At 34.4% G+C, this 27074-nt stretch overlaps 1 protein-coding gene across 1 annotated transcript; it reads right to left on the bottom strand.

Annotated features, from left to right (window-relative positions):
- Positions 5218-14969, bottom strand: LOC109343387 (plant intracellular Ras-group-related LRR protein 9-like). Its single transcript, XM_019581632.1, has 3 exons — positions 14016-14969; positions 6572-6738; positions 5218-6181 (listed from the first exon to the last, which is right to left on the bottom strand). Exons 1-3 carry the CDS (start codon positions 14757-14759, stop codon positions 5533-5535), a joined length of 1560 nt encoding a protein of 519 aa, XP_019437177.1. The 5' UTR covers positions 14760-14969; the 3' UTR covers positions 5218-5532.

Below are 27074 nucleotides of genomic sequence, written 5' to 3'. Positions count from 1 at the left end.
TGGCTTGTTTTGAAACATCAGACCATGGCATATGGTTGCGGAATTTTGTCACTGGCTTACATGTGGTCGATGGTATTGAAAGACTATTGAGGATTTATTGTGACAACAAGTCCGCGGTTCTTTACTCCAAGACCAATAGGAGTTGTACAAAGTCAAAATTCATTGACATAAAGTTTCTTGTTGTTAAAGAAAGTGTTCAAAATGGACAAGTTTCCATAGAGCATATAGGGACAAATTTTATGCTAGCTGATCCAATGACTAAGGGTTTGGTACCTAAAGTCTTTCATGAACATGTTGCTCATATGAGTGTTTTTCCTTAGGGTACCTTAGTTCAGTGGGAGTCAACATGTTTTATCTTTTGCTTTGGATATTATATACAGTTTTTATGCATAATAAAGTTGATGGTTTATTTTTTTCATTTTGAAATTATGCATTGTAACAATTGTGTCACAATTTAAGACTTTGGATTGATCTCATTAAAGAATAAAGAAGGACCAATTGGAAATATACATGTTTGAGATTACATTGCATGAAATTTCCTTGTCACTCATCCATATTTGATCTATGTCATTGAGTATATTAATATGGTGATCATCGTGGTCGAGTCACACCTAAATGTGATGAAAGTTGCGGTGGTTCCATAGTTGATATATCAGATGGACCAGATTGTATTAAGAAGAAGTCTAAACGTAAATAGCATACAGATGCGCGCCTAAAGAACCTGTGATATAATTGTTTCAGGAAGATATGAAGCCCAAGTGGGAGATTGTTAGAAATTTATAATTTCTAATTAAGGTGGGCATCATATATTTGATATAATGATATCAGCTATTTATTTCTGGGGTTACATTATAAGTGATCTAATTACTGGCACCCCTTAGATTTCTAAAAGTTGATAACAAATATGGGCTTAATGGGTGGATATCCATCAGGTTAACCCATAGGGGATAATGGGAACCCTATAAGTTAACGCATAAGGAAGGTTATGGTCCCCCAACACACCAAATCAAATTCAGTTTTCTCCTCTCCCCATGAGAGTGAAAATGCAAGTCCCAAGAGGAATCAAGGATTTGGTTGAGGAAGACCATCATACCACAAAACCTCTTTCAGAAATGTAGACCATAGGAGCACATTCAGGAACATGGATTCAGGTATGACACTGCATCCTTTGTTTCATATATATGTGTGAGAATCATGAGATTTAAGATCATAGGATTGGTATTTCACCAATCATAAGGAATTCCAACATATTGCATCAAGTTCCATCGCCAACCTCGATCAGATGGCGAAGCATATCACACCAATCTCCATCACCAATCTCGGTCAGATTGCTCACTAGATTCCATCACATGTCTCGATCAAATGGTCAAGTATGGCACATCAGATTTCTTCGTATGTCTCGGTCATTTGGTCAACCATGGCGCACCAGATTGTCCCAGTTATCTTGGTCAGCACTAAGGCTATGGTATACCATACTGTCCCAATTATCTCGGTCAGCACTTAGGTCGTGGCGCACCAAACTCTCGCACCTGCCTCGGTCATAATTTTAGCTATGGCACATCAAGCCCTTACTTGCACTACTTGGCCTTGTCTCTTCAGTCAGCCAACTAGGCACATTGACTCACATGACCAAACCAAGTTTAGTTTTTAGTTGTTTAAGACTCAAACAATCATTTATACATTTTGATACTACTAATTTCTCTTGTATTTTTTCTGTAGTTAGTAGTTAGTTGAGAATTAGTTAGGATTAATTTGGTGATTGTCATCATGGTGATTGACAGGCTCTTTGATCATTTCCAATATGGCCTTATGTTGATCTGTAGTGAAGCATCCAAAATTATCTTTGTTCATTGGATCCTCTTCTTCATTGGTGCTAGTAAAGTTGTTCATTGAATTGTTCCTCTTGTAATGGGGAGGAAACCCATGTTTCTTGTAACAAGTGTTTATAGTGAGTCCAACTTTGCTGCATAAGGAACACATTTTGGAATTGAAGACTCATTTTTCTCTCCCACTATTAGCATTATATCCTCTTCCAATCCTAGAACTAGCAGGTTCACCAAAACCTCTTCCTTTGAACCTTGTCCTGCTTGATGTATCTATAGATGTATTAGCAATAATCTTGGCTTCATCTAAGATTCTAGTAATGCCCATTATCTGTTTTTCCAGCTGGAGGAGAAGAGAAAAAGCCTTATTCAAAGAAGGTAGAGGATCCATTAGTATAATCTGTGATCTCACAGCTAAATATTGCTCATTGAGCCCCTTGGGGAATCTGATAACATGATCATTCTCTCTTCAAGATCTGATAATCTTAATGAAATATGAATTACATTGATTTGGGCAGGGACATCCAGGTACTAGTCTAAATTTGTCCAATTCTTCCTACAACCCTTTTAACTGTGTAAAATAGACACTTATACATTGATTTCCTTGCTTTGCTCCATATGTTTCTTCTTGAAGATCACATATTATTAATACATACCCTTGATAATATCTTTCATTTAAATCTTACCAAACCTCTAGGGAAGTTTTCGTCCAGAGGACACTTTGCAAGATTGACTGATGTATGGAATGACTAATCCATGAAATAACTAAAGTGTTGCACCTATCCCATGCACGAAATGAAAGACCTGTCTTCTCTGGTTTTGGCAGAGTCGTCTATGAATTGAATTTTGTTCTTGGTCAAAGCCATCAGCATTCTTTTGGACCAATAATGATAATTGATTCCTATAAGAGGTGGATAAGCTAAAGTTGCTCTTGGGATTTCATTGGGGTGCATGTAGTATGGGCTAGATGGATCATTGACAGGAATAATAATGGCAACGACGTTGTCTATTGTGATGAGTATGATGAGTATGAAGAAAACAATGGTGAAGTAATGCAAAAGCAGAAAAAAGGAAGAAAAGTAAAAGTACAGTAGAGCATCAATTGATACTCTAATACTCTGAAGAAAACCATGGTGAAGTAATGCAAAAGCAGAAATGGTTCCTCTATGATTGCAAAGCTTGAAGTCACGAAATTGAAAGAAAAGATGATAAACTAAAAGAGAAAGATATTATTCATTGAAAATGAAGAGGATGATCCTTACAAAAGAAAAAAAGAAGCTATATATAGCAAAAGGAAAAACAAAAAATCAATCCTAAATAATTCTCAACTAACTACTAACCATATAAAAAATACAAGAGAAATTAGTAGTATCAAAATGTAACCATCAAGATAACTGGGACATTCTGGTGCGCCATGGCTTGAGTGTTGACTGAGATAACTAGGACAATCTGGTGCGCCATGGATGACCAATTGACCGAGATAGACGAAGAAATCTGATGTGCCATGTTTGGCCATCTGACTGAGACATATGATGGAACCTGTGTGATAGGCTGAGCAATCTGACCGAGAATGGTGATGGAGATTGGTGCGTTATGCTTGGCCATCTGACCGAGGCTGGCAATGGAAATTGGTGCAATGGGTGCACCAATCTGACCGAGGCTTCTACATTTTGATGCATCAGCTTGACTAATGCCACTAGAATACACTACACAATAGCCAATGTTGCTGGAACATAATGCATGAATGATTTGGCCTCTGCAACTTTGTTCATCATCAACCTCTTTGCATCATCATTCATCAACCTGCACATTTATGCATACCATTAGAATTTGCCATGTTTAACATGGACCGTTGGGGTTCTGAGGACATTAGTGGAGAAAGTCTTGTTGAACTTCTCATTAATGTTGATGAAGGTTATATGTAGAGCTGAAAACTAGCCGAATTGAGTCGAACTGGAGCTCAACTCGATAAGGATTGGTTCAGCTTGAAGCTCCACTCCAGTACGAAGCGCAAAAGCTCATAGATACTAGCTCACTCTAATGATGGGTTAACACGACCATTGACTTGGATACAGGGTGTAACAAATACATTGGTAGATATGCATGGTGTGACACAAACATTGGCTTGGATGCAAAGGTGTAATATAGACATTAGCTTGGATGCAAGAGTGTAACACGAGCATTCATCGTCAACTCGTCATTGACACAAGGTATGTTGTGGGTATACTCCTTATGGTTAAGTATGATAGTTCTTTTGAATTGTGATTGTTGGAGTAGGCAATGGTGCTAGTAGTTGAGGCTTTCCAAGGAAGCTCCATGATTCAGATGAACTAAGTATTAAAAACAACAATTGTTAGTAAAATTTGGTGTAAAGATTCTATAATACCGAAAGACTTCCATAATACTTACTCATCTATTTCAATCAAGGTAAATATTGATGAGGATGTTTGAAATATATTATTGTATAAAGTCTCACATTGCCTGTGTTGAGATGCAGGAGAAACACCAATGTTATATATTAGACTCAAGTTCATTGTTATAACTTCAACCAATTCTAAACATCAATTACAAACACCTCATAGGCCCAAGACCCATGAGTGTGCTAGAAATTGTAATCCTTATTATATAATAATAAATTGGTAATCGTTCAACGCTCCCACAGATATAGACACAATTGGTCGAACTTCATTAACAAATTCTCTTATATTTATTATACCCTTTATTTGATTAATTATTGTCCACATTGGGCAACCATGGTTTAAGATGCATCAACGCATTTAACTAAATTATTTACCCTTGAGAGAAGAAAATATCATCGTAGACTTCAAAGTAATTAAACTTCAATTCAACCATAAACCTATAAAACAATTCATATTAATATCTAAACATGACTAACAAGGTCTCAATTTAATTCTCAAAATTAGTTTATAGATATCTATCTTCATTTTGACATCACATAAACATTATTAAATACATTATGATTATCTCCATTTGTTCCAATATAATCCATGACGTTTAAGTCTTAGACTTCATGTTTCGTCCAATCACTACAATAAATATTCACAGTGATAAAGTTTGCATTATTTTCATAAATACAAGAGAAGTCTAAATTAAATCATTTAAATGCATCACCCTCCAATTTAATCCAAGGCTAACAAAAGTTCAATTCTTGAATTTCATTGTCATAGGATTTTTAAGTAAAATCATGGCTAATTTACATGTTCTGTTGTAACTTGTAAGCCATAATGTTTTTTCTTCTAGACAATATGTACTTTTCATTGGAAAGATATCAACAATACCATGGAACTACAATTTACTATGGGATTCTCCATTGTGCAATTCACATCTATGTGAAGCGAGGCAAGTAGGTCAAAACAGGCTAAAAAGGAGGCAAAAATTACTGGAAGTTTTTATAGTTCTTTTTCTTTTGAAAGCTGCAAAAGCTAAAGATATAATCTCACTTTTGAAAAGCTATAGTTCATCTTTATTTTTGTTCATCAAACAACTCTATAGGTTTATTGACTCCGTCAATAACTATATCTATCAAATAAGCTGGGAATCAGAAACACACTTGTAAAACAGAACTTATTTTAAATGCTCATACATGTGCCCAGTCTAGCATGAAACAGTTGCTTCGCAGCAGAAAGTGTCTATAATCTTCATCTGACATTCATGTCTGAGTGTCCTCATTATGTGTTGGATCATCAACTCATAACTGCGTATCAAGAAAAGCATCGGTTTGAGATTTGGGTGTTGAAGACGCAGGCGAACCGAGATACCCAACTACATTTCCAGGTACATTCTTCAACCAGGAGGTACTTTTTGTTAGCCAGCTACTTTGTCCTTGTTCCTGCATTTCTTGACTGTTTTTCTTTTCTTCCTCCATCAATATATCAATCCACCTCTTAGCCATAAAATTCTTAATGGTTATGACCCCTTGACTTACAATCTCCGGTGGTGGCAATTCAAGAGGATTGTGCTCCAAGTTTAGCTTGGTCAAATTATCGAGGCGACCAAATGCATCAGGAAGTGCATGAATCTGATTATTGCTGAGATCCAATTCCCTAAGGTTGATCAAATCACCAAATGTATCTGGTAGTTCTTTAAGGTCGCTGAAGTTACTGCCGAGGTTGAGATATTCAAGATTAGTCAGTCTCCCAATTGCAATAGGAAGCCCATGTAGCTCATTACAGTTAGCATCCAGATGGCGCAATGATTTAATCTCACAAACAGATGAGGGAAGAGATCGAATCTTGTTCAATTGAATCATGAGCTTTTCTAAGTTTGGTAATTCATATCCAATGTTTGTTGGCAAATATGACAAATTGTTAAAGCTTGCATCCAGCACCACCAATGACCTGATCATTAATATATATCAGGTTTGATTAATGAATATTTAGGCATCTAAAGTCTGAAGAAATTCTGAAACAACTTCAATATGTTTTTCTAATGTCAACAGTGCTTTCAAAAAAAAAGGTGATGATAATACATAAACAGAACATAAAAAATTTCATAAACATGCCAAACCACAAGGCACAGTACATACTTTGTCGCGAAAATGACAACAATATAAAAAAAGTGCACTGGTACTATTTTTACTAGTTTAAAAGTATGGGTAATCAAAATCCTCATATGAGGCTTTCCTCTAAAAATAATATGAACCCCAAACCATAAGGTACAACAATTATTTTATATGATGAAAATGACTTTAGTAAAAAAAAATATTGCTCCTATGAATTCCCACATACCTGCACTGACAGATGGAATCAGGAAGGGCACTCAGCTTGTTTCCAGAGACATAAAGGAATTTCAACTTTTGTAACAACCCAATTGAATCTGGCAGTGATTCCAAAAGATTTGAAGAGATATTTAGCTCCTCAAGGTTTTCGAGTCCAGCTATTGAGTCAGGGATTGCCTGTGTTGAAATGAATAAATTAGTATGTTGTGAAATTACACAAACGTCTATATTTAACAACAACCAAATCTTAGTCCCACAAGAAAAACTATATAAACTAACTAAGTCCGTACTTTAAATATGATCTTTAGATGTATCAATGCCGCATCAAGAAGGCAACATAAATTTTTAAACAGTTGTTACATTTTCTTGATCGTTTACATTATGCACAAAGGTTTGTCGGAAAGGGTGTTGTAATGATCTCCATGTCTAGTTACTACTACAGAATATGAACCAATACTAAATAAATTTTTTTCGCAATGTAGCTAAGCGTAAAGGTTCATATCCAACATATGAGTTAGTAGAAGTTTCTAAACCCAAGAACAAGGGTTCACAGCGTGACTTCACCCTTAAGAATCGCTACCATTTGCAGCTTCAGTGATTTAAGTTTACTCCCATCCGGACTTCATGTCCATAATTCAGGATAGATACATTGAAGCTGTCAACAAAGAAAGTAAGAAACCTCCAAAATAACAAACAGATGCTAATTTGCACGTACAAATATTTACCAAAGAAGCAAACATGCAGTTGTTAACAACTCTTATAAAAACTATATACCCGAAAAGGACTCAAAATATCCATCCATTCTGTAGTAAATATATTTAATTAAATTACAGTTTGCACAACCCTAACCCAAATTTAAACTATAGATTGAAACATGCTAGTTTATATTACATGCTTTCCCTTCCTCTACTGTGCTTGTAAACACAAACAAACCCAAGTGATACAATCAAAATTCAAATCATTCCATAATAGATAAACTGAACTTCTCAGTGGCGCATAAAATTAAACAAGGGAACTACTAATTTCACATCTCCCTTTCTCTTGGATCTCTTACATAAGTAAAGTAAGAATTAAAATATAAGTGGACAGAAAAGTTGGTGACCAATTGTACTGGTGAAGTTTGCCTGTGTAATGTACTTCTTTAAAAGACCAGTAAATTTGATCATGTTATATATGTCTGATTTCTAGTGTTTTTGGTAGCACTATCAACTAACTTATAAGCTAGTCAACTATCCTATTTGACCCAAAAAATAAGCTATTTATACATGTTAGGTAAATGGTTTATTTGAATAAGTTAGGAGCTTTGAAGTAGCCTATGAGCTTATAAGCTTCGTGTTATGAAAGTAGGTGAATTGGGGCTTTGAAGTAGCCTTTGACAGAATTTGAGGCTCATCAAATTGATCCCTCACCTCCTCACTGGCACTAATCAAGTCCTGACTTTCATCATCTACATCCTCAACTTCCAATAGGTGGATTTGCAATTTCTTATGTGATAACTCATGCTCAGGTGAATAAGGTTCATCACAAAAGTAGCATAACCCCTTTAGCCCTCCTCTCATTGATGAAAGCTGGAGATAAATTTCTTGTAAACCTTATTTTTGGTTTTGATTGCTCTGGTTCTGTAGCTGTACTTGGTTTAAGTGCTATCAATGGCTTTTGTGTCACTATTGGTTTGGCCTTCAATGTCAACCCTACTTGAGCAGTACTACTAAGTACTACTAAGTACTACTATGGGGAGACTCATATAGCTTAGCCAATGCAAGTGATAGGGACCCATTTGTATTAGCTAATTTTGGCAAGAATTGATGGCATTCCAAGGAGTTCAACTCAACCTATCTACAACTTACCATCCTCAAACAGATGGACAAACTGGGGTAGTGAATAGATGCCTGAAAACCTACTTAAGGTGCATGTGTATAGATTCTCCACAACAGTGGTCTAAATGGTTACCTTTGGCTGAGTGGTGGTACAATACCACCTTCCATACTTCAATTCAAGCCACTCCTTATGAGGTAGTTTATGGACAACCCCCAGCAATTTACCTTCCTTACTTGCTAGGGGAGTCTAAGGTACAGTTGGTTGACAGAAGTTTAATCAAAAGAGAGGAGATGCTCAAAGCTCTCAAATTCCATCTCATGAGAGCACAGAACAGAATGAAACAAGTAGCTGATAAGCATAGAGGTGATAGGGAATTCCAGGTGGGAGACAAGGTCTATGTTAAGCTTCAATCCTACAGGAAGATTTCAGTGGCTGCAAGGGGAAATGAAAAACTATCTCCGAAGTTTTTTGGACCCTTTGAAGTGTTAAGCAAGGTAGGAGTTGTAGCCTACAAGTTGCAACTACCAGTTAATTCGAGAGTGCATAATGTATTCCATGTCTCTCAATTAAAGAAGCATATTGGCCAAGCAACTGTTGTTGCATTTATCTCTAGAAGCGTAGCATAAGGCACAAAAGATAGAGAGCCTGAAGCCATTTTGGATAGGGCCACAGTGAAGAGAAGAGGTAGGGCAGTCACCAAGGTCTTGGTCCAATGGAAACATCATCTACCTGAAGATGCTACATGGGAGTTTTACTTTGATCTATGTAAACAATTTCCTCCTTTCTATTCTTGAGGACAAGAATGTTTATAAGTTGGGGGCAATGTTAGGGGTATTATTGTATGGGCAATATTATTGTAAGGATAGAAGGGTCATTGTGATTAGTTAGGAAATTGGAGGAAAAGTTAGTTGTGTTGGTTGGTTGTCTAAGTAACTTGTAGAGCAAGTTACTGATTCATTCATTGATATTTTCTACAAAACACAATCTTCTTCTTTTGTAATTATTGATTCAATCAATAAGATAGTTCAAATTCTTCTTCTTCCTAAGAATTTCTACTTCTTGTTCTTGAAATTGCCAAATTCGTGATAGAATTCCTCAATTCACCTACTTTCATAACAATTGGTATCTAGAGCAAAAATTTTCCTAGGAGTAATCATGACAGAAGCTACTCGTATGCAAGCAGCAGCACAAGAGATGTAGGAAAGGCTTGAAAATCGCATCTCTGAAAGGTTGGAGTTGAAGTTGGTGGAGTTGGCTGGTTCTTTACAAAGAACATTAGGAGAATCTTTAAAGAACTCTATTAAAGAATTGTTATAGAAGCATGGGGAGGAGGAGAGTTCAACATGGAGATCAAAGCACTACCAATCAGATCGGGGAAATAGGCAAGAGAAATCTTTTCCTTATTCTTGCCACACTAGGTTATCAAAAATCGATTTTCCTAGATTCAATAGGATAATGTAAAAGAATGGCTTTACCAATGTGAGACATACTTTATGATTGATGATACTCCTGAAGAATTTAAAGTCAAGTCAAGTCAGCTATTATGCATTTTGAAGGGAACGCATTGAAATGGCATCACGTATATGTTAAGTCATTGTGGAATTCATTGCCTGGTTGGGGGATTATGCAAAGGTAATTATGGAAAGATTTGGTGAGGTCTGCGATCCCATGACTGAGTTAACACAGTTGAGGCAGAAGGGGTCAATTAGTGAGTATCATGAGGAGTTTGATGTAAAAATTACTCGATTAGACCTTCCAACAGAATATATGAGTCTTCCCATAATAGTACTGCTCATGTAGGGTTGACATTGAAGGCCAAACCAGCAGTGACACAAAAGTCATTGATAGCACTTAAACCAAGTACAACTACAGAACCAGAGCAATCAAAACCAAAAATAAGTTTTCTAAGGAATTTATCTCCAGCTTTCATGAATGAGAGGAGGGCTAAGGGGTTATGCTACTTTTGTGATGAACCTTATTCACCTGAGCATGAGTTATCACATAAGAAATTGCAAATCCACTTATTGGAAGTTGAGGATGTAGATGGTGAAGGCCAGGGCTTGATCAGTGCTAGTGAGGAGGTGAGGGATCAATTTGATGAGCCTCAAATTTCTGTCAATGCCTTGATTGGAGTACCAAATTTCAGAACTATGAGAGTCACGGAGAGATATCACAAGAAGCCATTACATATACTGATTGACACTGATAAGTACTCACAATGTTTTGGATATCAACATGGCCAAACAGATGGGATGGTATGATGAATAAATCTGAGTAGGTATGATGAATAAATCTGCATACTCCTTGAGAAGATCATCAATTGACCCATGAATCTCTTATTGTCCAGCATGAGTAGTCAAAGAGTGAAGTACATACCCCTCTTCAACACAAACTTGGATCATAGACAATTGCACACCCTTGTTCAAGACCTTCTCCACTTACTCATGTTTTACAGTTTTACACCCCAACTAAGAAGAAACCCTTAGGACATGTCTTCTACCTTGCACAGAAAAATCCATAGACACTTTGTCAAAATTCCATGTGATATCCCCCAATGTAACCAACCATTCGACCCTTAAAACCACATCACAACACCCTAGTGGAATCAACATAACATCAGAGGTGAATGTAGTGTACTAGTGTTTTGTATGAGCCAACCAAAGTGCCTCAAAACATGAGAAATCTACACCTTTGTTCCATCTGCCACTGTGACCATTAAGGGTTGTAAGTCATCAATCTTGCATCCCATCTGTTTGGGCATGTTGATATCCAAGAAATTGTGAGTATTTACCACTGTCAATCAGTATATGTAATGGCTTCTTATGATATCTCCCCGTGACTCTCATAGTTCTGAAATTTGGTACTCCAGTCAAGGCATTGGCATAAATTTGAGGCTCATCAAATTGATCCCTCACCTCCTCACTGGCACTGATCAAGCCCTGACCTTCATCATCTACGTCCTCAACTTTCAATAGGTGGATTTGCAATTTATCATGTGATAACCCATGCTCAGGTGAATAAGGTTCATCATAAAAGTAGCATAACCCCTTAGCCCTCATCTCATTCATGAAAGCTGGAGATAAATTCCTTGTAAACCTTGTTTTTGGTTTTGATTACGCAAGTTCTATAGTTGTACTTGGTTTAAGTGCTATCAATGGCTTTTGTGTCAGTGCTGTTTTGGCCTTCAATGTCAATCTTACTTTAACAGTACTACTATGGGAAGATTCATATAGCTTAGTCAATGCGAAAACCTTTCTCACTTATTGTGGTTGAAACGTCCTCACCATCATTTGCACCTCATTCTTCAACTCACCTAAGAAACAACTCAAAGTGTATTCTGCTGGAAGGTCTAATCGAGTAATTATTACATCAAACTCTTCATGATACTCACTAATTGACCCCTTCTGCCTCAACTGTATTAACTCAGTCATGGGATCTTCACAGACCTCACCAAATCTTTTCATGATTACTTTTGCATAATACCCCAACCAGGCAATGAATTCCACAATGACTTAAACATATGCTTGATGTCATTTCAATGTCTTCCCTTCAAAATGCATAATAGCTAACTTGACTTTAAATTCTGCAGGAGTATCATAAAGTATGTCTCACATTGGTAAAGCCATTCTTTTACATTGTCCCCACTGAATCTAGGAAAATCGATTTTTGATAACCTAGTGTGCAAGAATAAGGAAAAGATTTCTCTTGCCTATTTCCTCGATCTGATTGGTAGTGCTTTAATCTCCATGTTGAACTTTCCTGCTCCCCATATTTCTATAACAATTCTTCAACCGAGTTCTTTAAAGATTCTCCTAATGTTCTTTGTAAAGAACCAGCCAACTCCACCAACTTCAACTCCAACCTTTCAGAGATGCGATTTTCAAGCCTTTTCTCCATCTCCCGTGCTGCTGCTTGCATACGAGTAGCTTCTGTCATGATTCCTCCCAGAAAAAAATTTGCTCTAGATACCAAATGTTATGAAAGTAGGTGAATTGGGAAATTCTATCACGAATTCGGCAATTCTAGGAACAAGAAGTAGAAATTCTTAGGAAGAAGAAGAATTTGAACTATCTTATTGATTGAATTAAGAATTAAAAGAAGATTGTGTTTTGTAGAAAATATCAAGGAATGAATCACTAACTTGCTCTACAAGTACTTATACAACCAACCAACACAACTAACTTTCCCTCCAATTTCCTAACCAACTAACTAATCACAATGACTTTTCTATCTTTACAATAATACCCCTAACACTTCGAGACTTATGTCATAAGTTATAGGTTGTACTTTGGTCATTTACTTTCCTTGAATAACTTATTTGTGATGGCTAATGGACATTCAGCTGCTGGCTCAATATTTTATATTATGGTTGGTTTTTTGGACCTCATTGCCTAGTAGTCGGAAATTGGACCTTATCGGGTCTTAATGAACCGGTCTGAATATTGGGTCTATCTTGAAACTTTTGGGTTATGATTTTTGCATATTGGACGACTCGTTGAACTTCTGGGCTAGTGGTGGCCGGTCTCATACATCTGTACCTGTGGGTAGGGAGTAGGGACTATGAAGCACATATACTTCAATATCTTTCATGTGTTTACATGTGATATTGATACTTTCTGATATTTCATCTGTATGTATACATGGAGTATCGAAATAATTTTTAAAATATTAATAAAATTATAATCTGATACTTTAGTGATACTATCTGATATTCTAAAATGTTTTTTTGATACATCCCTAGACACCTAAACTACTATAAGCATTTTAAGAAAGAGAGAAAATACAAAAAACATAAAACATAATCAATTAAGGATAAGAGAGAAATATAACATTCAATCTACCAAGTGGAATTATAGAGAGAAAAAAGACAAAGCATGTGTATTGCATAAAGAAAGAAAAAGAACTATATATGCATAATGATGATCAAGTATTGAACAAGATGGATACTATTCCTATTTGTGGGGAATAAGCAATGAGTTCTTATGAAAATATGATTTTCATTTTGTATTTAGTAAAATCTAAGAATTATGTTCTTTATTTGGAATTTCAAAACAATAATTATATGATTATCTTGTTTTATTAATTGTATGCACATATTTCATATATGTATCTCAAACTATCGTATCCTATTCGTATTTGTATCAACCATAGGTAGGAACATAAGCTTCCAACTAGTTTATGCGTTACTTGTCGTGATCAGGTGATGCGGCCGCAATATTGGAGTAACTACCGCAATCACATCACTCCCTAATTGCAATTGTAGTGTAACAATGAATCACAAAAATGCGACCACATCGGATCAGATTTGGGTCACATCAGACCACAATTGAGCTGCATTGGACTGCATCCAAGTATTAAAAAATAATTAAATATCACAAAATATTACACCACAATCGCAATACGTGACTGGTTACTTGTGGTTACTTGTGACAAATAACTTAGTCTAGTCGCCTCAAATTAAATTTCTAGCTCTATTAAATGTGACTGATCTCTTGTAAGGTCCAGATCTAGTGACAAATTACAATCATACTCAACTCAAGTAAGTTCTATAATCACATTATTGATAAATGACATTACACTACTTGTTCAGCTGTTTCAAACAGTAAACGTAAACTAACAAAATTAAATATACATACCGAAAGCACATTGCTGGAGATATCAAGCACCACCAAGCCAGGAATCCGGCCAAACGCCTCCGGCAGAAACCTCAATCCTCGGCCTGAAAGATTCACTCTTTCGATTCCTTTCCCATATGCCTCATTAAGTATCCCCACAACCTCTTCATCCACCTCATCGCCGCCGTCTCCGCCATCACCTCCACCATCTTCCACATCCTCAGCAGACTCGTAAATCTTCACCAACCGCTTCTCCGCATCCCTAAGAAGCTTCTCATAACCATCATGCATCCCATCCAGCTGCACAACCGCCTTGTAAATATGCTTATCTTTCTCAGCCAATTCCCTGCACTCCTTCTCCTTCTCGGCCTGGTGGGCCCGCCATGCGTGAATGTCGATCTCAGCAGGTCGAGGCAGCAGGACGATCTCTTCCAGCTGTCTTGACAGCTGGGCTTCGATTTCCGCGATCTTGGCTCGGGAGTCATCCACGTCTTCGTGGGTGGGCCGCGGGCCGAGAAGGTCAAGGACTACTCGGGTCTGGGAGACTTCACCTAATGCCCGGCTCATGGAGGCTAGGAGTTCCGGGTCGGTAAGGTTGGGCATTTGGCCCACGATTTCAGGGTGATCGGAGGATGGTGGAGCGAGTGGTTGTTCGACATCGACTTGGTTTGACTCCGATGCGGTGGAGGTGGTTTTGCCTGTTAAGGAAGGAAGCCGAGACATGACGTAAGAGACAATCGGGAAGGTTCCTGGGTTGGGATTCATGGTGATGTGAAAGAGAATTGGGGTTTGTGAAATGTGAATCTGTGATGGCGATGGAGATAATAAATTGTGTGTGACTATTCTTTTCGATAAGTGTGACTTAGGAATGGAAAATGGATTACTCGCGTTGACGGTAAGCAAAGTGTGTAAAGGTGGGTTTGGACTAAGCAGGACTGGGATAATAAGATCCGGCGCCACTGGTTTTTCTTGTTTGAACAAGTTCCGAAGGATCAAGCCGATTTTATTCTAACTATCTTTAGCTATTATGGAAAATAATTAACAATTAACTAAATTATGACAATTTTAATTATGCTTTAACTTTTTGATGAGTTTTATAAAAAAAACTGATAAGCAATTAAAATAATATATATTTATTTGTTGTAAAGAGAATTTTTAATAGTTTAGGTATTCAATTAATATTATTATATAATTAAATTGTCTAAACTATTTTTCTTTATTTGATAACATAGACTCACTAATAAAGTGGGAGAAGATAGAGAAGGGAGAAATAGAGAGGTGAGAAAGAAAATTATGAGAAATAAAGTAGATTTACATATTATTTGCTATGAGAAAAAGAGAAAGAAAGAGAAGAGAAAATGTACATACAAATTTTTAAATGACAAAAATATATATATATTAAAAGAATATAAAAAGAATATATTATTACTAAATAAATTTTTTAAGAATTATAGCTTTTAAATTTGTTGTAAAAATTATGTTAATGTAATTTTAAATAATATTTATGAAGTAAGAAAATATAAAAGAAAAATAATTATGAAAAAATGTGTGTAGATAAATAAAAATAAATATAGAATGTGGTTAAAGAAGTTGGTTTTGTCATCTCATTTCTCCTCCATATGGAGAGAAAGAGTTTTATGCTCTCTTTAGTTAAGGGAAGGAAATAGAAGGAAAGAAGATAAGAAAAAAGAGATAAAGTGATGAGAAAATGAGTAAATTTTAATAGTTGTTTGACATAAGAAAAAGAGAAGAGAAAGAAAAGTGGTATTATTTGTATAGATTATAATATCATTACCATATTAATTTTAACACTAAATTATAAAATTATTACTAAAACTAATAAATAAACATTTTTTTAAAATTATTTTGAAATTTAATTAAAACAATAGGTACACATTAAATACTATTTTTTAGAAACATGTGCAAGATTAAGCCTTTTTTCATTTTTATGTTATTGTTGTGAAGAACATTTTGCTCCTGGCCTTGACACGGTTTTGATGAAGACACCAACATCACATAAAGAAGAAAATGATGAATGCTTATGAAGACAATGAAGATAAAGCTTCAAGGAATGTAGAGTCTAAGTCTATAGTACTTCTATCATTATACTCTATAATATACAATTAGTAGTAATGCTCAAAAAGTTTAAAAAAAAAATTGGAACCTACAGGTATAAATGAAAACAATTTTCAAAATATTATGTAACATGTTACTGGATCTAAGTAACAGGTTACCGAAAGTAAGTAACACGTTACATGAGTGAGAAATGAGTTACCCAACAAAAACTGAATAGGGTAATCAATTACTCCTTTTGAGTAACCGATTACAAGGTTATAGTATATTTGAGTAACCGATTACACACTATGGTAATCAATTACTCAGATGGACATAATGCTTGAGTAATCGATTACAATCTTTGAGTAACCGATTACACAGTGTGATAATCAGTTACTCAGTTGGACAGAATGTTTGAGTAATCGATTACGTTGATGTTGTAATCGATTACTAAGAGTTATTACACCAAATTTTCAGATTCAAACTGCACAACTTTCGCCCCAAACGAAATGGTTTCATTCCAATCAATTCCTACCTTTTCATAGAAGTGTTATGGCTTACTATAAAGTCTATTTAAAGGCATTGAAACTCATAAATCACAATACATAACTCACATACATAATCTAAATTTTCTAAAACACTTTATCTGCAACTTGTTCTTAACTTTCAGATTAAATTTTCTGAAGTTGCTTTAAGTGTAGTTTCAAATATTTTTAAACCTTCTGAGAATTATAACTAAGTGTATAAAGAGTTACTGAATGCAATAGATCATAGTGTTCAAATCTTGTAAAGGCAATCTTTGTTATTGTTAAAGTTTTCTTCATTCAATTTGCTTAAATATTTTCTATCACAAGGGTGTGATAAGTAAGGGGATAGAGTCACTTGGAAAGGTTGTTTCACAAAGAGTGACATAGGTATTAGAGATTGAGTAAGGTACAAGGAAGTCTCAGGGTGAGTATTTGTAATTACTACTCTTAATATCTAGTGAAGAAATCTTTTGTGCTGCAAGAGTACTGGATGTAAACTTTGGTGGACAAGAAGGTGAACCAATATAAAACTCTCTAAGTACTCTCTTATCCATTAACTCCTTAAATTTACTTGATATTTTTCTGCATAACTTTTTCGCTGTTACTAACTCTACAAATTGTAGAAAATTTTGTCATAGATTTAAGACAACTAATTCACTCCCTCTTAATTGACATCTCAGTCTTACAATTGCTATCAAAACTTTTTTGAGTAAATTATTCTCAAATTTGATCTTGTATCTAAGATGGCCTCAAGATCATTTCTTGGAAATGGTTCCAACATCAATCGCCCTCCAAATTTTATTGGAAAATGATATGACTTCTGGAAAATCTGAATGAGAATCTTTATAGAATTTCAAGATCTGGAAATTTTGGAATGCGATTGAGGAAGGACCTTATGAACCGTTCACTGTTGTTAATGGTGTAAGGGACAAAATCCTCATGGAATGATGAAGACAAAAAGAAGGTGCAATACAATCTCAAGACAAAGAACATCCTCACTTCAACATTTGGCATTGATGCTTTAGAGTATCAAAATGCAAATCTGCTAAAGAAATGTGGGATATTCTAGAGACCACACACAAAGGAACTGAGGAAGTCAAAAGGTCGAGACTCAATACTCTATCCCAGGAATACGAAATGCTCTGTGTGAAGCCTGAAGAGAAAATACTAGATCTCCAAAAGAGATTTACTCACCTTACAAATCATCTTATTGCACTTGGAAAAATATTATCAAATAGTGACTTGAACTTAAAAGTTCTGAGATCACTCACCAGAACATGACAACCAAAAGTAAGAGTCATTTCTATAAAGAAAAGTTTATCAAAAATGTGTTTGGCTGCTTTATTTGGTATATTGCAGGAACACGAATTGGACCTCAACCAACTTGAACAACATAAAGAGCAAGGAAAGAAGAAAAAATAGCTCTCTGAAAGCAAATGCAGATAGATATGAGTCGTCAGGAGATGAATCAGAAAAGGAAGAGATGGAAGACATAAGTCTTTTTGTCAAGAAGTTCAGCAAGTTCCTTAAAAGGAACAAAGGCGCTAAAACCAGACAAATGAAGAAATTCACCAAGATTAGTGACGCCCCCACTTCAAACCAAAACTTCACATGTTTTGAATGTGGTAAGCTTGGTCACATGAAGATAGAATTTCCAAACCTGAAAAAGAATTTCTTCGAAGGGAAAAATGAAATGAGGACTGGATGAAGAACCTACATTTCTTGGGAAGACAATGATATCAGTTCTGCCTCTAAACTAGAAAATGAAGAACAAGCACATCTTTCACTAATGGCATCTCATCATTCTGATGATGAAGAGATAAATGAAACTAAACTATTTTCTTCTTCTGAATTACAACTTGCCTTTAATGACTTACATGATGAATATGTCAAAATCACTAAATTGTTTTTAAAATAAAAAACTGAGTTAGAAGTATTCAGAAATAAACCATCATCTTCTTCATGTCAAAACTGCATTACTCTTGAAAATAAAGTTTCAACATTAAATCTTGAACTTAATAAATTAAATAAGTGTAGCAAAAATCTAGACAAAATAATTAAAGATCAAAGACATTCTACAAACCAAAGAGGTCTTGACTATTCTAATAGTCAAGTTTCTAAGAAATAAAATGTCTCAACAAAAATAAACTTTAAGAAACAAAGTATCCATGCATTTAATTGTAGTAACAATAAAACTAGGATACATAAACATCATCCCATATGTACTTATTGTAAGAACCAATGGCATACACCAAATACTTGCATGATTAGAAAATATGGTATGTCCTTAGGTCACTATAGATGGATTGAGAAAGGTGCTAACCATATAGGACACAAAGAAAATTGGGTACCTAATACTACTTAACTTGTTTTGCAAGATAATTTGAGAATCATTTGCAATCTAAGGTACTTGAACAACGATTGCTCAAAACACATGACGAGCGACAAAGATAAGTTATATGTCCTTACTCCAATGGACAAAGGTTATGTTACATATGATGACAACAACAAAGGAAAAATACTTGGAGTTGGTAGAATCAGTAAGCCAACTTCAACAACTATAGAAGAACTATTGTATGTTGAGGGACTCAAGCACAACTTTTTGAGCATAAGTCAACTATGTGACAAAGGATTGCATGTGGCATTCTACCCTGATAAGCGCATCATAGAAATGATTTTGGCAAAATGATGCAAGGGGAATTTGAAATGTTCATGATGGGGAAGTTAAATTATTTTCTCGGATTGCAAATCAAACAACTCGAGGATGATATTTTCGTAAGTCAATCCAAATATTGTAGAGACTTGCTGCAAAGATTTGAAATGGATGACTGCAAGCCAATTGTCACTCCTATGGGTTCTGATACATACATCGATACAGATGAAGTTGGAAAATGCATTGACATATCAAAGTATCGAGGTATGATTAGTTCCCTACTTTATCTAACTGCTAGTAGACCTGATATAATGTTTAGTGTTTGTTTGTATGCACATTATTAATCAAAACCAAAAGAATCACATTTAGTTGTTGTCAAAAGAATCATGAAATATCTAAAAGGCACAATTGACGTTGGATTATGGTATCCAAAAAGAAGTATATGTGATTTTGTAGGATATTCAGATTCAGATTTTGATGGATGCAAAACTGAGAGAAAAAGCACAAGTGATACTTGTCATATATTAGGAAATGCACTGGTCTCATGGTCATGCAAGAAACAAGCTTGTGTTGTCCTAAGTACTGCTGAAGCAGAATACATAGTGACAGGTAGTTGTTGTACCCAAGTGTTATGGTTTAAACAACACTAACGAGATTATGGCTTAGACTTAGGTTGCATTCCCCTAAAATGTGACAATACTAGTGCTATAAATCTCACAAAGAATCCAGTAATGCATTCTAGAACCAAACAGATATAAGACATCACTTCTTTAGGGACTATGTCTAAAAGAAAGAGGCGACTATAGAATTTGTTGATACTTATGACCAACTAGCAGATATATTTACTAAACATTTGGCGAAAGAACTTTCTATAAAATTATACGAGAATTAAGTATACTTCATGAAGCTTACTTGTCTTAAATGCTTATATACGATTATATGTTTGCTTCATTATGTTTATCTTATGTCTACTTGTACTTAAAATTGCTTAGTTTTGTTTAAAATTTTCAATTTTTGGGGCATGTAATCGATTATATAGGGTCAATAATCGATTAACAGGCATCAGTATGCCTGAAGATTCGAAATTTATAGGATAAGTAACCGATTACTCTAGGGAGTAACCGATTACTGCTTTTGGCAGAAACCTTCACTAACCGATTACCCATCTACATAATCGATTACCTAAGATTCTTGTTTGAAATCTGGGAATTTTCTTTTGCTGAGTAACCGATTACTCAAACTAGTATTTAAGTGTTCTTCTCCATTTTTCAGACACTTCATCTTCTTCCTCAAACCCATTTTTCATGTCTATCTGTGTTTTGCCTCTAAAAACTTCATTTTTGATCCGCTTTGAGCGATTTTTGTGTCATTTCATATCACATTTTCAATTCTAAACACTTATATTCCATAAATTTCATGCTTAGTGGCCAAAATAAAAAATCCTCAAATCTCTCAAGCACTCAAAACCTAATTTTTTTCAAAACTTCTATCCATGGCTTCATCATCAAGGACTAAGAAGCAATGTACCCGTTTGTCTCAAAAGAAGCAAGGTACTTCATCTTATGAGGCTAATCCTCTAGATTTGGCACGACTTCTCGCTATTGATGATCAACGCAGAGTCTTCTCATAATTTTCTTGGATGATCAATCTGTGCTCCTAAGTACGGTAATTTAAGTAACTTTGAGTTTAAAGATTTCCATTTTCCTATTATACTTAGGCAACAAAATTTTTTTGATTTCTATGAAGAATCAAATGCCTACTATCCTGAACTTGTTAAAGTATTTTACTGCAATTTGAACTTTAGGAAAAATAGGTTAACATCCTCTGTGAAAGGAAAAGAAATTGTTTTAGATGTTAAAACCTTCATTTCAATATGCTATAATATACTCTCTCAATGTAGCATAAAAGATTTCGGTCTTGCATGTGAATGAGATAATTATGATAGAAAAGAGTTTTACTACTATATGTGTAGATTCTCTAAACGGGAAATCGAAATGCGTAAGTAACAGGCTTTAGGTGAAACTATAAAGAGTAGAGATATCCTTGCTGTAGGAAATCTCAATCTCGAAAATTGTTTGCTTTATTACTTTCTTAGCTATGTCATACTTCCAAAATTCTCAAATCATTCTCAAATTAATGACATGGAACTAAAATTGCTGTATGCTCTTAAGCATAACCTTCAAATCAATTGGGGTTTGACAATAATGAGACAAATGTGGTATGTACGAGAGACTCACAGCCTCTTGCCTTATGCAATCTTCATTACCAACATACTTGAGCATTTTGGTGTATCCACTGTTGGTGAGTCCAAAATCACATTTGATGCACACGATTATAAGATCGATGTGGATGTGATCCACAAAATAGGTTTCTTTCGAGATCCAATTGATAGAATCTATAAGCATCAAAGTGATAGACATGCTGCACCCGCTGATCCAACTGCAAATGTCTCTATTAACCCTCCTAAATGTCAACCTTCTGAATTTCATGTTGAGTCATCTTCATCTACTACCATGCCTACCAATCATATGATCATGGACGAATTATTCTCTCTTGGAGGCTACATCTCTAATTGTATGGATACTGTTGATGCTTAGAATCAACAAGTCCAATTTGAACTTCAACGTCTATCCTATAAGATCAATAGCATGGATCTTGATAACGATAGTACTGAGCCTGAGTCTTAGAATATTTGATGTCTAGGATTTCTCTTTGTAATGTTGCGTGATTGTTCACATTTTCTGTTATTTTTCTGGTTGTGTTTGAACAATGTATGAACATCGTTTTAATTTTATGCTATGTTACCTTTGTGTTTTCTATATACATATCGTGTGTGCTGGACTCTGGGCTTTTCTTCTTTTTGATGAAGTCAAAAGGGAGAGAAAAGTTGGAGAATCTATTTTCAGTTTAAAATTCTTTCAGACACATAGCTCCAAATCAAAGGGGAGCATACAAAATACAGGGAGCATACTCAAGTCAATGTATAAAATATCACAAAGTATGCTACTATCATAAAACTACACTGTCAAGAAGATATGTCGTCATCAAAAAAGGGGAGATTGTGAAGAAGATCTTGCTCCTGATCTTGGCGCGGTTTTGATGAAGACACCAACATCATACAAAGAAGAAAAGGATGAATACTTATGAAGCCAATGAAGATAAAGCTTCAAGGAATTTAGAGTCTAAATCTATAAGTACTTCTATCCTTATACTCTATAATATAAAATTATTAGTAATGCTCAAAAAGTTTTTTAAAAAAAAAAGATAATTGAAAACTACAAGTATAAATGAAAACAATTTTCAAAATATTATGTAACAAGTTACTGGATCTAAGTAACAGGTTACCAGAACTAAGTAATATGTTACGTGAGTGAGAAATGAGTTATCCAAAAAAACCTGAACATGGTAATCAATTACTCCTTTTGAGTAACCGATTACAATGTTACCGTATATTTGAGTAATCGGTTACACACTTGGGTAAACAATTACTCAGTTGGACAGAATGCTTGAGTAATCGATTACAACTTTGAGTAACCGATTACATAGTGTGATAATAAATTACTCAGTTGGACAAAATGTTTGGATAATCGATTATGTCGATGTTGTAATCGATTACTAAGAGTTGTTACACTAGATTTTCAGATTTATACTGCACAACTTTCACCCTAAACGAAATAATTTCATTCCAATCAATTCCTACCATTCATGGAGGTATTATGGCTGATTGGAAAACCTATTTAAAATATTGAAACTCATAATTCACAATACATAACTCACATACACAATCTAAATTTTCTGAAACACTTTATCTGCAACTTGTTCTTAACTTTCAGATTAAATTTTCTGAAGTTGCTTTAAGTATAGTTTCAAAGATTTTCAAACCTTCTGAGCATTATAACTAAGTGTATAAAGAGTTATCGGATTGCAATAGATCATAGTGTTTAAATCATGTAAAGGCAATCCTTGTCATTGTTAAAGTTATTTTCATTCAATTTGTTGAAATACTTTCTATCACAATGGTGTGATAAGAAAAGGGATAGAGTCACTTGAAATTGTTGTTTTCCAAAAAGTGGCATAGGTATTAGAGAGTAAGGTACAAGAAAGTTTCGGGGTGAGAATTTGTAATTACTAATCTTAATATCTAGTGAAGAAATCTCTTGTGTTGCATGAGTACTGAATGTGACATTCGGTAGACAAGAAGGTGAACCAATATAAAACTCTCTGAGTACTATATTCGCCATCATATCCTTAAATTTACTTGATATTTTTTTGCATAACTTTTCCGCTGTTACTAACTCTATAAATTGTAGAAAAGTTGTCATAGATTTAAGACAACTAATTCACCATTTTTTAGTTGTCATCTCAGTCTTACAATTATAATTTTGTGGAAATGAGGATAAAATTTTCATTTTTTAAATTCAAACTCTCTTCTCACTTTCACTCCTAATGTGAGGAGAAGAAAATTATGGTGGGACTCACCATAACTTCATGTCTTCTCTCCTCCTCTCATCAACCAAACATGGGAGAAATGGAAACTCTCTTTTTGTTCTCTCCTTTTATCTTTTTTTCCACTCAAAATCACCCCAACCAAAAGAAAGCTTAGTGGGTCTCACATACTTTTTATTTCTCTCATCCCTTACCCTCTTTATAATCAAATGAGATAATAGATTATTTTTTCTTCAAATTTTCTTCTCTCAACTTCTTTCATCTCTTTCTCTAGCGAACCAAAGGATGGCTAAGAGGGATGAAAATGATTTAACATATGAATATGTAATAAAGCCATTTTAAAAAAATAGAATTGGAAAGCAATATGTTCCTATTTGTTTTGAGGAACACAAAGTAAAACTTAAACAAGATAAAGTGAAAATGACATATCAAGCTACAAGAATGTAAGGGGTAGAATAGTAGATGTTTATATCTCCTTTAATCTCATATCATTAAATTGTAAATCTTGATACATTTTGTAAAAGGATTTAGAATAAGATGGATGAATAAAAATGAGTTGTAAAAATTACAGTACGTAAAATGGACTGTAAAATGGACTATGACTTTATCTTAATCAATTATAGTTGTTAATATTGGTTAATCGAATATGACTTATTATTAAGCAATTACCTAGTACCCTTAATTAAAAAATAATTGTTTTTTTAAAAATTGGAGGTTTCACACAATTCAATAAGATCAACTAGTTTGAAACCTTTTTTTCAAGATTCTGAAGTTTTAAAAAGAGTCGAGTTAAGAGAAAGCTAGAGAGTAACTCTTATTAAAAGAATCTAGTTTTTTATATCAAATCTACTCAATATTCTTTAATCTACAATTTAATGATTATTAGAATCAATTGATTATAAATTATTAGTGAGATCTTATATTTTTGTTTTAGTTGTAATTTTCACAATTAATTAGCAAATTCTCTTACAAAATACAAGATCCATTTCTTTGAGGAAAAAGACAAAGAAATGAGGTATCTTATAGATCAAGAGAAAATAGATATTTGTTTAGGGGTCAAGTTAAAATATTATGATTCAATCTTGAAAGTATACTTGTACATAAACATTAACACTTTCTTTAGTAGATGTATGTTTGAGAGGAAAGAAAGAAGAGAGATATTAGATAGAAATTCTTCCCCTCCCTCCTTTGGCTGAGGAGAGAAAGAAAGAAGAAAGAGATAAAACCTGTGGGTCCCACTGAAATTTTTTTCTTCCCAACTTTGAGAAGAAAGAGATGAGAAATAATACATTTGACAAATTTGCCCATACATTAATTTATTATTAACACTTATGAATTTCTACAATGAGGCAAAAATACTTATATAATATGGACTTCAAAAATTATATGTAATATTTAATATGTAAAAACTTCAAAAAGGTTAAAATTAATAAACTTAAATTTAAGGTATACATATATAATTTTGAATTAATCAACACTTAAGTTTATTAAAACAAATAATATAATATACAATAAATTTAAAAGTGTTATTCAATAATTAATTATATTTTTACTTTCTCTTTGTTTGAGGGACACTTTTGTCACTTTATACACAATATTATCTCTCTCCTCTCTTTTTTATTCAACCAAATAAAGGAGAGAAAGAAGAAAACAATCAATTCTCTTATATTTCTCTTCTTCTTTTATCATACCAATCAATATCAAATTCTACTATAATTCACACATCTTTCATTCTCTCACTCTCTTTCTCACATATTTCTCTTTTCTCATTTTCTCCTCTCAAACCAAAGAAAGCTTAAAGTTTTTTCATAGTGAAAATCCTCAAATCAAAAGGGGACTAGATGTAGTGTCATTAAATTGTATGAATAGTGAAACCTTTGATCAAGTAGTCTGTATAAAGGGTGAATGAATGGATTTGAGTGATTGTGATAATGAGAATTGATTTAACCAGAATTTGATTGTGTGAATGATAAATCTCATGTACAAATCATGTTTAAGAATCCACCTAAGTCATTATAATGATAAACCATTGAAATCGGGATATATAAAATTAGATGATCACTTAATCTGTTATATTGTGTCTAGGTGTTCATTCCAATAGAACATAAAAATGCTCAAACCAAGCATTAACAACCTTAAGTTCATGTATGCTATAAAAAATCAGTTTAGGTACATTTTTCCAAGGTCATTATTGAGCATATGCATGCTAGGCGAACAGAAGAAAATGGGTATTTTCCATATTTCATCCTTATCTCTCGCATAATAGATCAATGCGACATCAATGTTGCTAGACATATCAGTATTCCAACATCTCATAGGACAGAAAAGTTGGATTATCATACTCTAAAAGATGAACATTGAGAGAAGAGCTGTCAATAAAAGGTATTGGAAGACAGATCCCATGCTTGATGAACATCTTCTCTCTGCAGATACGCAGATCCAGAACTTGAGAGAATGAGTGGAATGGATGAAGGACTTCAAAAAGGACAACTCAATGTGCCAATCAGAATATTTTTTGGTATAATCAAAGGTATCTTCTAACCCTATGGGTAAGGAATGAATCTCTTTCTAGAGTGTGGTTGGCCTCCAAATAAATGGTGCTCTCACAAATCGAATATCAAATCTTTTAGTCTAAATAAGACTTTAGTAAGATCTTACACCATTATATCAACTCCTTGTTGGTTGCTAATATGCTCATGGATCTGGTGCAAAGACTTCCATCCACACACCTAGACAATCTTATGGGAAGGTTGGAGGAGTATGAAGTACATGATAATATTAGAATGGATAACATAAAGATTATGATGGAGGGAAACTATCATAACATACATGGATGACAATTAAAATCAAATTAGTGGGTATTCGCCCGAACTTAATCTAAATTTAATGGGGAAAACCCTTTGTGATTGAGTTCATGTTCGGGTTTGATATAGTTGATACCCTACCCCGAACATCATTAATATATATAAAATTACAAGTGAGTGGACTCACTTACTCCACATTGTAGTCACTAATTGTAGGGAAATCCAATGATTTAAATTAGTAAATAGATTTAAAGCATTAGATTTCCTAGAATTAATGGTTCAGATATAGAGTAAATTTGTTAAACTTACTCTTGAAGTAAGTGAACCCCTCCCAAATTACAATATTACATATAAATACATATATAAAACCTATATATATATATATAAATTTGACATATATATACAAATACATGTTTCGGGCGGATTCACATCGAGTTTGGGTTACCCGAAATCCGACAGGTTCAGGGATGATATAAATATTTTCCATCCCGCTTAATTTGAATTTAAGGTTGAGTAAGCATAAACCCAACCCAACCCACCGTGTTGTCATTCCTAATGACATATGCATCCTCCTTTTTAGGCCGGAGAGCAAATT

Source organism: Lupinus angustifolius, chromosome LG03 (assembly GCF_001865875.1).
Source record: "Lupinus angustifolius cultivar Tanjil chromosome LG03, LupAngTanjil_v1.0, whole genome shotgun sequence".
NCBI lineage: Eukaryota > Viridiplantae > Streptophyta > Magnoliopsida > Fabales > Fabaceae > Lupinus > Lupinus angustifolius.
The sequence above is the reverse complement of the archived record's forward strand: the minus strand, read 5'-3'. Positions and strand labels throughout refer to the sequence as shown.